This window comes from Saimiri boliviensis, chromosome 20 (assembly GCF_048565385.1).
Source record: "Saimiri boliviensis isolate mSaiBol1 chromosome 20, mSaiBol1.pri, whole genome shotgun sequence".
In the NCBI taxonomy this organism is placed as follows: Eukaryota; Metazoa; Chordata; class Mammalia; order Primates; family Cebidae; genus Saimiri; species Saimiri boliviensis.
In genome coordinates, this window is record NC_133468.1 from 24,680,861 (window position 1) to 24,693,381 (window position 12,521).

General features: G+C 43.0%; 1 protein-coding gene across 3 annotated transcripts; it reads right to left on the bottom strand.

The window, feature by feature from the left end:
* Nucleotides 1-2,592: 2,592 nt before the first annotated feature.
* Nucleotides 2,593-11,858, bottom strand: THG1L (tRNA-histidine guanylyltransferase 1 like). 3 transcript variants are annotated; one of them, XM_010345337.2, is made up of 6 exons: nucleotides 11,725-11,858; nucleotides 9,850-10,026; nucleotides 8,137-8,306; nucleotides 6,946-7,034; nucleotides 4,359-4,466; nucleotides 2,593-3,039 (listed from the first exon to the last, which is right to left on the bottom strand). In XM_010345337.2, the coding sequence occupies exons 1-6, from the start codon at nucleotides 11,829-11,831 to the stop codon at nucleotides 2,878-2,880; spliced, it is 813 nt and encodes a 270-aa protein (XP_010343639.1). In that variant the 5' UTR covers nucleotides 11,832-11,858; the 3' UTR covers nucleotides 2,593-2,877. The 3 variants fall into 3 exon arrangements, with proteins under 3 accessions (XP_010343639.1, XP_003934817.1, XP_074246408.1); XM_003934768.3 differs by having other exon boundaries at nucleotides 11,641-11,858; XM_074390307.1 differs by lacking the exon at nucleotides 4,359-4,466 and having other exon boundaries at nucleotides 11,641-11,858.
* Nucleotides 11,859-12,521: the final 663 nt, after the last annotated feature.

The following is a 12,521-nucleotide window of genomic DNA, read 5'->3' on the forward strand; positions in this document are numbered from 1 at the left end:
AGTAGCAGTACAGGTTTCTTTATGGCACAGGTATTAAACCCGGCTTATCACTTTGTTCAAAACCCCCTGCCTGAATAAACAACTCAAAGCTGCAGAACTGGGGGCAATTCAAATAAGTGCTCATCCATTATATGACAAAACTGAATGATAGCCTTTATAATATCACTTAAGACCTACAGAAAGCAGATTTCTCTGGGTGGTTTTCTTGAAAATTTGTGCTCTAATGCCGACTTGTCTGTATTTTGATATAAAATGCTGTTAACTTACCATTAAATTAAAATTACTAATCAAGAGCTACATTGTCTTACTTCCCACCCAGCCTATCACAGTACACCGAGGGCCTTGCTGCCCAAGGTGCTGTATATTGACAACCATACACATCAGAAGCCTTTGGGGTTAAAAATCAGATTGCTGGCTGGGTGTGGTGGCTCACGCCTGTAATTTCAGCACTTTGGGAGGCTGAGGTGAGTGTATCCTGAGGTCAGGGGTTCTAGACGAGCCTGGCCAATATGGTAAAACCCCGTCTCTACTAAAACTACAAAAATTAGCCAGGTGTGGTGTTGCGCATAGTCCCAGCTACTCAGGAGGCTGAGGCAGGAGAATCACTTGAACCTGGAAGGCGAAGTTTGCAGTGAGCCGAGATCACACCACTGCACTCTGGCCTGGGCAACAGAGTGACACTCCATCTCAAAAGAGAAAAAAAAATCAGATTGCTGAGCTTCAAACCTTCCTGGAGGCTGGGGGGACCTGAAACTGTGCATTTTAAACAAGCATTCCAAGTAACGTTTTTTTTCCATCCAGAATTTTGTGAACCACTACTGTGATGAGGGTATGTGTTTCCTGGCCTACCCAGAGATATACACGAAAGTCAGATTTCATATAGTCTATTTGTCTAAGAAAAATAAATGAAAAAGGCCAAAGGAGTTAACATCTTTATTTCTTTCCTCAAAGAGATTTTAGCAATTACCAAACAAGAGCCATATCTCCTCTTTCTGTGGAGTGAGAACAGGAAGGGAAAAACTGGCATTGACAGATGGGGTGTCAATTAGTGAGGGATGAGTCCAGCCATCACCCTTTCAAAAATACATTTTATTCCTGACTGTAAATTCTGCAATGCAAGACGAGGCACTGGGACATGGGCTGTCTCCCTTTTTTTTTTTTAAGACAGAGTTTTGCTGTCTGGAGTGCAGTGGCATGATCTCAGCTCACTGCAACCTCCAGCTACCAGGTTCAAGCAATTATCCTGCTTCAGCCTCCCGAGGAGCTGGAATTACAGGCATGTGCCACCACACCAGGTTAATTTTTGTATTTTTAGTACACATGGAGTTTTGCCATGTTGGCCATGCTGGTCTCAAACTCCTGGCCTCAAGTGATCTACTCACCTCAGCCTCCCAAAGTGCTTGTATTACAGATGTGAGCCACTATGCCCAGCCATGTCTTTTTTGGGGGAAGACAGTTTCGCTAGTCACTCAGGCTGGAGTGCAATAGTGCAATGTCAGCTCACTGCAACCTCCATCTCCTGCGTTCAAGTGATTCTTCTGCCTCAGCCTCCTGAGTAGCTAGGATTACAGGCATGCCCCCACCGTGCCCAGCTCATTTTTTGTGCTTTTAGTAGAGACAAGATTCCTCCATGTTGGTCAGGCTGGTCTCGAACTCCCGACCTCAGGTGATCTGCCTTCCTCAGCCTCCGAAAGTGCTGGGATTATAGGCATGAGCCACCGTGCCAGGCCTCTTTAATAGGCCCAAATCATCCTTTCCCTCCAAAATATAAAACCAGGACAAAAGAAAAATGTGAGTTTTCTCATCACCTATTCCCAATAGCTTCCCCTTTCAGAGGTCAAATTTGGCTACGTATAATGCCTTCTTCTCTCTGCTTCTCACCCATCTCCAATAGCCCAGCAGAAGGTGGAGCTATTAATATTATGACTCTTCTGACACCTGCTACCTGTCAATTAGCAGAAGCATTATCTGCTAATTGACAGCAGGTGTCAATTACCCCTCTGCTCTTAAACTCACGTCATGTTTCTGATTACACAGAAGCTACCTGAGAATCTTTTTCAGGAAGTACAACAGGAAAGGGACTTTTAAAACTAATATCTTGAGTAGACGGAGTAAATGTTTCTCCATCCTCATTCACTCATTCTTGTTTTTCTTTCTCATATATACACATAATTCTGTTTCTTCTTAGAAAGAGGTAAATGGCCTGAGAAACTATGCCCCTGGCTAGATGATGATGATCATGCTGACAACTCCATTAAATCAATCCACAGAATGTGTACACAAGGACACTGAAACCACTCCTCATTTGTTCAGCCAAAGTTGCCAACATGGAGACTGGCACAAAGCCCTGCATATTCCCTGCAATTCCTGAATCCAGAGGCATCATGCAGGCATTAACCCATATTTATCTTCAGGTCTGGCAAAGATGAATGCAAGTAGATGGGTAGCAGAGGTGAGATTTTCAAAGTCAGTGGGTTTTCCGGTTAAGAACAGGTGGGCGAGAGTTTGGGCTCCTCTTCTCTCATAGGTGAAAAGAACTGACAGGTTTTTATAAGATGTATGTCACAATCTAAAAATGATTCACTCTGCAAGGCATGAAATAGTTCTTGCTTTATAAAAATAGTACTGCAATTTAAAAAAAAAAGCACTTCTGCCAAAGGAACCATGTTCCCACATTGCAAACAAGGTGTTCTGCTTAAACAGAATAAAATCCACCACCCCCATCCATCCTTCCTTGCCTGTCCCCCTCCCAACTTGAGTCGTATCATTTGTGCCAGTGTTCTGGGTGGTAGGGATGCTATGGCCACCTAAGGCAGGGAGCCCTGGGAGGTGGGAGGGCTAGCATGGTTAAGTACACCAGAACTGAAGAGCAAAGGGTCAGCTGTCTTCATCTAGAATCTCTGGATGTTCCTTCCAGAAAGCATCACCAATGATATCGCAGTGCAAGGGCACTGGTTTGGTCCTGGTTCGGGTCACTGCCATCTTTTTTCCTTCCATTTCTGTTGGCAGCTTAATTTCTTTTGTCATAACTTCATCAACCTACAGGTAAAAATAAAGCAGGGACATTGTTAACTCAGGAGTGGGTTTGGGAGAGAAAAGAAAGATGTGGGGATAGTTCACTTTTTATCTTCAAATACTTCTGACTGCCATATTTGAGATATATATAGATATATGTATGTGCATATATATGCACATGTGTACGTGTATGTGTATGTGTGTGTGTGTGTGTGTATATATATATATATATATATATATATAAAATCTCACTATGCATGAAGTTCTTTATAATTAGAAATAATTTTTAAAAGGTTATGTTAGCAGGGCATGGTAGCTCATGCCTGTAATCCCAGCACTTTGGGAGGCCAAGGTGTGCAGATCACTTGAGGTCAGGAGTTCAAGACCAGCCTGGCCAATATGGTGAGAACTTGCCTCTACTAAAACTACAAAAATTAGCTGGAAATCACTTGAACCCAGGAGGCAGAGGTGGAGTGAGCCGAGATGATACCACTGCACTCCAGCCTGAATGACAGAGCAAGACGCCATCTCAAAAAAAAAAAAAAGAAAAACAAGAGTTATAATATTATAATATTCTGAAGAGATCTTAGGAACAAAGAAAGGATTCCATGTTCCTCATTAGCAATAACTACAGAATTAAAGGTATTTCTTACCTTCCATCTTCATTAAGAAATATCCAAGTCTGTACCAAAGAACAAATGCTTTGAAATACTAAAAGAGCTGGAGCTGCCAGTGAATGACTAGCTCTCAGGGTACTCCTTGGTACTCGAAAACATTCATTTCAGGAAAAAAACAACTTTACATGGGAGGAAATAAGTTTAGAGAAATCATTATGCCCAACAGAGAGGAAATATTGGTGAAATATTGGTGTCAAGAGAATCTCATGACATTTAGGAAAAAACAAACCCTCATATACATCTTCTCTTAGTGCCTCATCATATTATAGTTGTCATGGGATGGAGAAACCATTTAATGGTATTATCCAGTGTGAGAGAAAGTACTTTGTAAGTATTTTACGAATGCCCAAATCCTGATACCTGTACTATATCCGTTTAAAAGGATTTTATTTAATACAGGGAAGCTTACAAAACAGAAAAATAAGGGCATTAATTCTAAAATTCTGTAATTCAACTTATGTATGGGAGATTTTGGACCACTACTAACTGACAAAATGCACATCCAAAATAAGAAGAATCTATGGCATCCCCTGTAGGAAAGGATCTGGTTTGCGTTAGCGACTGGAGTCGCATCAGCATACAGGCAGCAGGCAGGACACAGCTTGGAATGGGCACGGGCTCTCTTTTTTCCTGACTTCCATTTTTCTTTGAACATAACAGCATTACCTTCTGCCATATCAGCACCGTCCCCTTCCTATATATCAGCGGTTCATTATTATAGTTGATATTGAATTCAGAAAACAAAATCTCATTCTTGTCTGCTGCAAGGGTTCCCTGAGGAAATAAAAACATATATTAAAAGCTCTGCATGTCTTTTTTTTTTTCTATGGAGATGGAGTCTCACTCTATCTCCCAGGCTGGAGTGCAGTGGTGCAATCTTGGCTCACTGCAACCTCTGCCTCCCGGGTTCAAGCAATTCTCCTGCCTCAGCCTCCTGAGTAGCTGGGACTACAAGTGCACACTGCCATGGCCGGCTAATTTTTTTGACTTTTAGTAGAGACGGGGTTTCACTGTGTTGCCCAGGCTGGTCTCGAACTCCTGAGCTCAGGCAATCCACCTGCCTCGGCCTCCCAAAGTGCTAGGATTACAGGTGTGAGCCACCGCGCCCGGCCTGGAGGTCTTTCTCTGCTAATGCTACTCTATCCATTCAGTCTGCCACCTGAACTTCCACAATCAAGAAATGGAAGGATTTGATCAAACATCTTAGAGTTACTAGTAAATTTTCATCTTAAGAACAATTAGATCTTATTTAGATAAAATTCTCTCTATACCAAACAATGGCGTCACAAATCAAGACTGAAAGAGAACAAGGGGAATTAATACTAACTGAGTATATATTATGTATTTGGTCAAGTAAAACTTAGAAAGGTTATATAAATTGCCCAGTATTAAAAGGTTGTCCTTACTCTTCTACAAATATTCAAAATCTGAACTTGATTCTTTCAAAACTGGATATACCTACCAGTATTCCCTTTTTTGAGACGGAGTCTCACTCTGTCACCCAGGCTGGAGTGCAGTAGCATAATCGCGGCTCACTGCAATCTCCACCTCCTAGGTTCAAGCGATTCTCATGCCTCAGCCTCCTGAGTAGCTGGGATTACAGGCATGTGCCCGATACCGGGCTAATTTTTGTAGAGACAGGGTCTCACCACGTTGGCCAGGCTGGTCTCAAACGCCTGACTTCAGGTGATCTGCCCACCTTAGCCTCCCCAAAGTGCTGGGATTACAGGCATGAACCACATGTGGCCCCAGTATTCCTATTATTGCTACATATAAATCTCTATCATTAGTATTATTAAAAATGACAACCATTTCCTGAGCAATTATAATGTATCAGGCATTGTATTAGTAACTGTTACAGCTGGGCACAGCGGCCTGCACCTGTAATCCCAGCTACTTGGGAGGCTAAGTGGGAGGATTGCTGGAGCCCAGGAGTTCAAGATCAGCCTGGGGAAAATAGTGAGACTCCATCTCAAAAAATAAATAAATAGATAAAATAAAAAAGCAAATAGGCCAGGCACGATGGCTCACGCCTATAATCCCAGCACTTTGGGAAGCCAAGGTGAATCATGAGGACAAGAGTTCAAGACCAGCCTGGCCAAGATGGCGAAACCCCGTCTCTACTAAAAACACAAAAATTAGCCAGGTGTGGTGGTGGATGCTTGTAATCCCAGCTACTCGGGAGGCTGAGGCAGAGAACTGCTTGAACCTGGGAGGTGGAGGTTGCAGTGAGCTGAGATCATGCCACTGCACCATTCCAGCCTAGGTGACAGAGTAAGACTCCGTCTAAAAAAAATAAAATACAAATAAAAGAACTGTTACAACACATTACCTCATTTCACAGTTAGTCTTCCTACAAGTAGCACTGTTATCTAATAATAAAAACCAGTATTTATTAAGCACTTACAATATGCTTCATACTATTCTGTGTTTTACATGCATCATGCTATTTAATTCTCACCATAAACCTATGAGGTAGAAACTATTTTCTACATTTCACCTATAAAGAACTGAGGCAGAGAGGATAAAACTACACAGAAGCATGATATGAGTACTTATCTGACCCCCCGAGCGTGTATTCTTCCCATACACAGGGGTCAAAAATCCAAGAAACTACAGGTGCCCAGCAGGGAATGGGAATGATGGAAGAGGCCTGGTGTCATGGACAAAGTCAGTGCCGGCCAGGTGCAGTGGCTCATGCCTATAATCCTAGCACTCTGGGAGGCCAAGGCAGGCAGATTGCCTGAGGTCAGGAGTTCGAGACCAGCCAGGCCAACATGGTAAAACCCCGTCTCTACTAAAAATACAAAAATTAGCCAGACCTGGTAGCATGTGCCTGTAATCCCAGCTACCTGGGAGGCTGAGGCACGAGAATCGCTTGAACACAGGAGGCAGAAGTTGCAGTGAGCTGAGATCACACCACTGCACTCTAGCCTGGGTGACAGAGTGAAACTTTAAAAAAAAAAAAAAAAAAAAGGCAGTGCTGAAGACGGCAGTCACACATAGCTTCAGGCAAATGTTAGCACATGGGAAGGCAGAGCCAATGCCGAGGACACGGAGAAGCAGTAACTCATCCAGGATTACAGACCAAGCAGGCAGCAGAGCTGCTCCTATTATGATTTTTATATTCTTTCAAAACAAAGCTGTAAAGGGATCTTAAAAAAAAAAAAAAGTAACATTAACATAAAAAAAGTTATGGGAGAGCCTACAGCAAACCATCCCATTAAATATTAACATAGTAAAATCTTTATACCTGTAATCTCCCTTGGGCTTCTACTGGTGTTAGTCCAGATTGTTGTATAAGTGCCCAGAAAACTGTATTATAAAGATTATTGATGTGACCTGTAAGGAGAACAAAATAGTAATGTTTATATACAGAAAATCTTTATTCAATATTCATGCTTCAAGGAATACTAGAGCCCCGTCTCACTCCTCTTTAGAGAGATCTCAGAGACATCTAGTGACTTGCCGGAAGTCTTACACAGGGAACATGGAGGGAAGGAGTCGGAGGAACAAACCCTTATTCCCAACACCAGTTTTATTTGGTCATTTCAGTTATACATTATACAAAGCTGTTAATTTGTGTGTTGATCTTAGGAATACTTTAGACGTTATTTGATTTCTATTATTCCAATCTCTTTCCAGTTCGTCGGGAAAAACCAAAACAGAACAAGCAAGTAAAAGTCTCACAAACATCAGAGTCACATAAGGCAGGGGTCACAATTCAAATACCCACTGAGGCTGGCATGAACATAAATGTGTAAAACAGTGGGTGACCCCAGAGGAGCAACAGGAAAAGGCAGAGACTATGGCACCCTGCCGTGTATGTGTGTGTGTGTGTGTGTGTGTGTGTGTGTGTGTGTGTGTGTGTAAAGGTGGCTACCACTGCAGAGGCTCTGTCCAGTACTGAGTTGGAATGTAGATTTCAGTATTACTATATCTGACTATTTTTTTTTTTAATACAGATAAGGAGGCTGGGTGTGGTAGCTCACACCTGTAATCCCAGCACTTTGGGAAGCTGAGGCAGGTGAATCACCTGAGGCTGGGAGTTCAAGACTAGCCTGACCAACATGGAGAAACGCTGTCTCTACTAAAAATACAAAAAAGTAGCTGGGTGTGGTGGCGCATGCCTATGATCCCAGCTACTCAGGAGGCTGAGGCAGGAGAATCGCTGGAACTGGGGAGGTGTAGGTTGTGGTGAGCCAAGATTGCGCCACTGCACTCCAGCTTGGGCAACAAGAGCAAAACTCCATCTCAAACGAACAAACAAAAATAGAGATAAATTTATCAATACTTTTAACTAATTGAAAAAATATTTAACTACTGCATTCTATATAAAATGTATACAAAACAAAGTATATGTGAACCAATCCTGCATCAGATCAACACTTGTAAGGCATGGAATTGGTGGTTTAACTACAGGTGTTTATTTGGTGCCACTCACAATCTGCTTGTCGCCAGCTGAGGTAGTCCTTTAAGGTCTGGTTGCTAGGATACACCACGACTCTTCCATCAAAGCCTGGGGGATACAGAAGGGGCTGGTCCTCAAAGTAATTCCGCCAATAAAACACATAGCTGGAGGCGAACTGGGAGGCCACGTGAGTCATGAACTTACTTGCAGATGTAAGGCACATTGGGTGGAGCAAGAAAAGGAAAAATACACGGAATTAATTCAATACCATGCTAAGACCTGTGAGTGCCACAGAGAGGTTACGAAAACTGCCCAGATAGCCAGGAGACAAAATGCATTTGGCTAAGAAACACCATTTTAATACCTTGGTCCCATTTTTTTTTTTTTTTTTTGAGACGGAGTCTTGTTCTGTTGCCCAGGTTGGAATGCAGTGGCGCCATCTCAGTCCACTACAACCTCCACCTCCCAGGTTCAAGTGATTCTCCTGCCACAGACTTCCGAGTAGCTGGGATTACAGGCGCAAGCCACCATGCCCAGCTAATTTTTGTATTTTTAGTAGAGATGGGGTTTTACCATGTTGACCAGGTTGGTCTCGAACTGCTGACCTCAAGTGATCCACCCGCCTTGGCCTCCCAAAGTGCTGGGATTAAAGGCATGAGTCATCATACCTGGCCAGTTACGTATTTTAAATGCAGCCTGCCTCTCTTTCCACTTCTATTAAGTAACCTACTAATACTAAATTTTTCCCTACAGGATGTGATATGAATTTATGATTCAAGAATTACTTAAAAAAATTTTTTTTAAAGTTAGTATCTCTCTGTCCCCCAGGCTGGGGTGCATTGGTATGATCATAGCTCATTGCTGCCTCAAATTCCTTGGCTCAAGGGATCCTCCTGCCTCCTGAGTAGTTGGGACTACAGGTGTATACCACTGTGCCTGGCTAACGTTTACATTTTTTGTAGAGACAGGGTTTCACCATCTTGCCCAGGCTGGCCTCAAACTTCTGCACTCAAGTATCCTCTCCCTTGCCCTCCCAAAGTGTTGGGATTACAGGTGTGAGCCACCATGCCTGACCTATTTGTGTTTTCAGCCATAGAAGAGGGGAAACCATTGTTTTTTTAAAAATGCCAGTTCAGGCTGGGTCTAGTGGCTGACACCTGTAATCCTGGCACTTCGAGAGGCCAAGGCAGAAGAATTGCTTGAGGCCAGGAGTTTGAGACCTGCCTGGGCAACACAGGGAGACCCCATATTGAAAGAAAGAAAAGGAAGGAAAGGAAAAAGAAAAGGAAAGGAAAAACCAATTCAGTATATGATTTGTTTCCCATGCAGAGTTTTAAAATATTGCCAAGTCAAATATCCGATTTGTGTCTATTTTATGCTAAGATCCCCCTTAATCAACAGTGTAAATAAAAATACAATGCATGTAGAGACTGTCACTGGCTAAAGCCAACCTATGAATTGTTAATATTACAATTTTATGGTCTATGCTTCTAGTTTTAATGTTCAATGCTAGGTCAGTCTAGAAACTAATCCTAAGGGACATGTCGGGGTAAGAATCGGATAAAGAAGCATACAGAATGCTCGGCTATCAGATGGAAGTACAGCAATCTAGGAAATATACATGCACTCTGGAGTTACAAATACTGCAGACATCATCTATAGTCTGTAAGTCTGTGATTAAGATAAACAGAAAACCAGATGCTGGTAGGAAATACTCTGAAGAAAAGAAGAAGGTCATGGAATTACCTGGCTCTTCTTTTAAACCAATTGGTTTTCCGCTTGAACACAAAGCTGTACTCATCACTCTGTCCATATGCAATCACAATATCCTCTAGTTCTTCCATCACGGTCTGGGCACATTTGGTCATCAGGTGGAGAGCACGGCTGTCATTAGGTTTTGCAAAGTTGTGCTTCTCGGCAAACCTTCATAGGGGAAAGAGAAAAAGGAAGAAGACATGGATGGAAGCCTCATTAACAAGAGGCCCTGTTGCTAGATAACAAAGGCTGTTTGGAGACGATAATGTGATAGCACTGTGAACCCAAATGCTCAGCTAGCCACAACCTGATCCATTTCCTTAAGAACTTAGTTTTTTTCCTGCCCTGAAATTGAGAAAACCAGACATAAATGCTAAGCCTCAACTCTCCTTTCCGTGAAATGGGAATAAAAGAATATTTATCTCACTGGGTTGTCCTAAAGATTAGGGGAAAGATAAAAGTAATCATACCTAGCTCCTAGTAAGTGCTCAATTAATGTTAGTTATAATGATCATTATTAATAATGCAGCCATTTTAAAAAATTAAATTCCCATTTTTCTGTTATATTTCGTTCGCCCTCTTCCCCTTTTTCTGAGACACAGTCTTGCTCTGTCACCCACGCTGGAGTGCAGCGGCCCAATTACCGCTCGCTGCAGCCTTGACCTCTCAGGCTCAAGGGATTCTCCCACCTCAACCTCCCGAGTAGCTGTGACTATAGGTATGCACCGCTGTGCCCGGCAAATTGTTTTTTTTTCTTTCTCTTTTCTTTTTTTTTTTGAGACGGAGTGTCGCTCTATCACCCAGGCTGGAGTGCAGTGGCGTGATCTCGGCTCACTGCAACCACCGCCCACCCGGTTCAATCAATTCTTTGCCTCAGCCTCCGGAGTATCTGGGATTACAGGCGGTGGCTGCTACACCCAGGTAATTTTTTGTATTTTTAATTTTATTTTATATATATATATATATATATATATATATATATATATATATATAATTTTTTTTTTTTTTTAAGTAGAGATGGGGTTTCACCATTTTGGCCAGACTGGTTTCGAACTCCTGACCTTATGATCCACCCGCCTCGGCCTCCCAAAGTGCTGGGATTACAGGCGTGAGCCACCGCGCCCGGCCTCTCTCTTTTCTTTCTCTCTCCCTGTCTCTCTCTCTTTATTTTATTTATTTATTTATTGATTTTTTTTTTGTAGAGGCGTGTTTTGGAAAAAAAAAAAACAAAAAAAGAACAAAACCCAAAAAACCTGGTCTCCAACTCCTGGCCTTAAGTTAGCCTCCCGCCTCCCGCACCTGGCCGCCTCTTTTTTTTCTGACTCTCTCTTGAATCTAGTCCATGTGGCCTGTTCTTGATAATGAAGCATAGACCTAAGTATTGCCCACAAGCAACGCTTACACAGATCTCTGAAACAGTGAGCATTCAAAGATATCTAACAGAATAGCTGGGCAATTGGCTTAAGAGCTTAAGTACTGCGCATAAGAGTGACTTTTAATACCACGTCCTTGCTAACAGGTCTCTGTTCACTTAACACGGGCACTCCATGTAAGATCCTCATCAGGGGAGCCCGTCGCCCATTTAATTACGCTAACAGCCCGGGTTCAGGCAGAGTCCTAGCTAACACGCAGGGCGGGGCGATGCTCCATGCTGCGCATTCATTGGCTACCGCGTTACCCTGGTAACGCAAAGGGTCGGGGGCAAGAAGAATTGGCAAGGGTAGGAACTGGATTCCCCAGAAGCGCTGGCGTAATGCGACGCCCAGAGCAGAGCTCCCTCACCGATGGAAATTCCTGCCGTCCAGCCGCACTACCACCCAGCAGTGAGCCAAGCAGGTGTCATCAGCCTCGAAGTCCCTCACGTACTCGAACTTGCTTTTTGCCATGGTTGCCCCCAATCTCAGGCACCGTCTTAGAGTGATGGAAGCGGTGGCCAAGGAATCCTGAACCTTAACTTTGCAGGCGGTCCACATTCCCCACGCGGAAGGGAAAGAGCCAGATAGCCCCACCCCGGAAGTGTTTTCTTCGTGGCCGCTCTAGCCGTAGGGCGGTCGTAGTCTCTCTCGCCTCTCCCTGTAGTTCTTAATCTCCGGGGGTAGCAGATGGAGGTTTAGGTTCCTCCTTTAGTGCCGCCCACGCTTGCTTCTTCCTCCTCCCTTCCTGCGGCACATCACTCTCACAAGGTTTTTAAAAATTATTTTTTATCTGCTGGGCTTGACTTACTGGCGGGAGCAATCAGCGTCCCTGTTAGTGTCCAGATCGAAAACACACCCCCAAAAATTATTTTTCTGACCGTCTTTGAAGGTGTAGCTGTGATGTTCTTTGGCTCTTTTTTAGTGGCATTTACTAACTCGTAGAAAATCTGGAATATACCGAAAATATAGTCAATAAAATGAATACTTTATGTCTCCATCTTCCCCCTCAAACCATTGTGGATGGTTCCTAACAGTCTTTTTTCTTTTTGTGTATGTTGACACAGGGAATGCACAAGAGTAGAATTATTCACCTATACAGTGCTTATATATTTTTCCACTCATCTTGAGCATTTGCCAGTATCATCAATTATTCCAAAGTGTTATTTGTAAAAGAAAATGAATTCAATATTCCAACATATGGGTATAATACATTGATTTATTCAACTTTTTCACCAATAAATAATCACA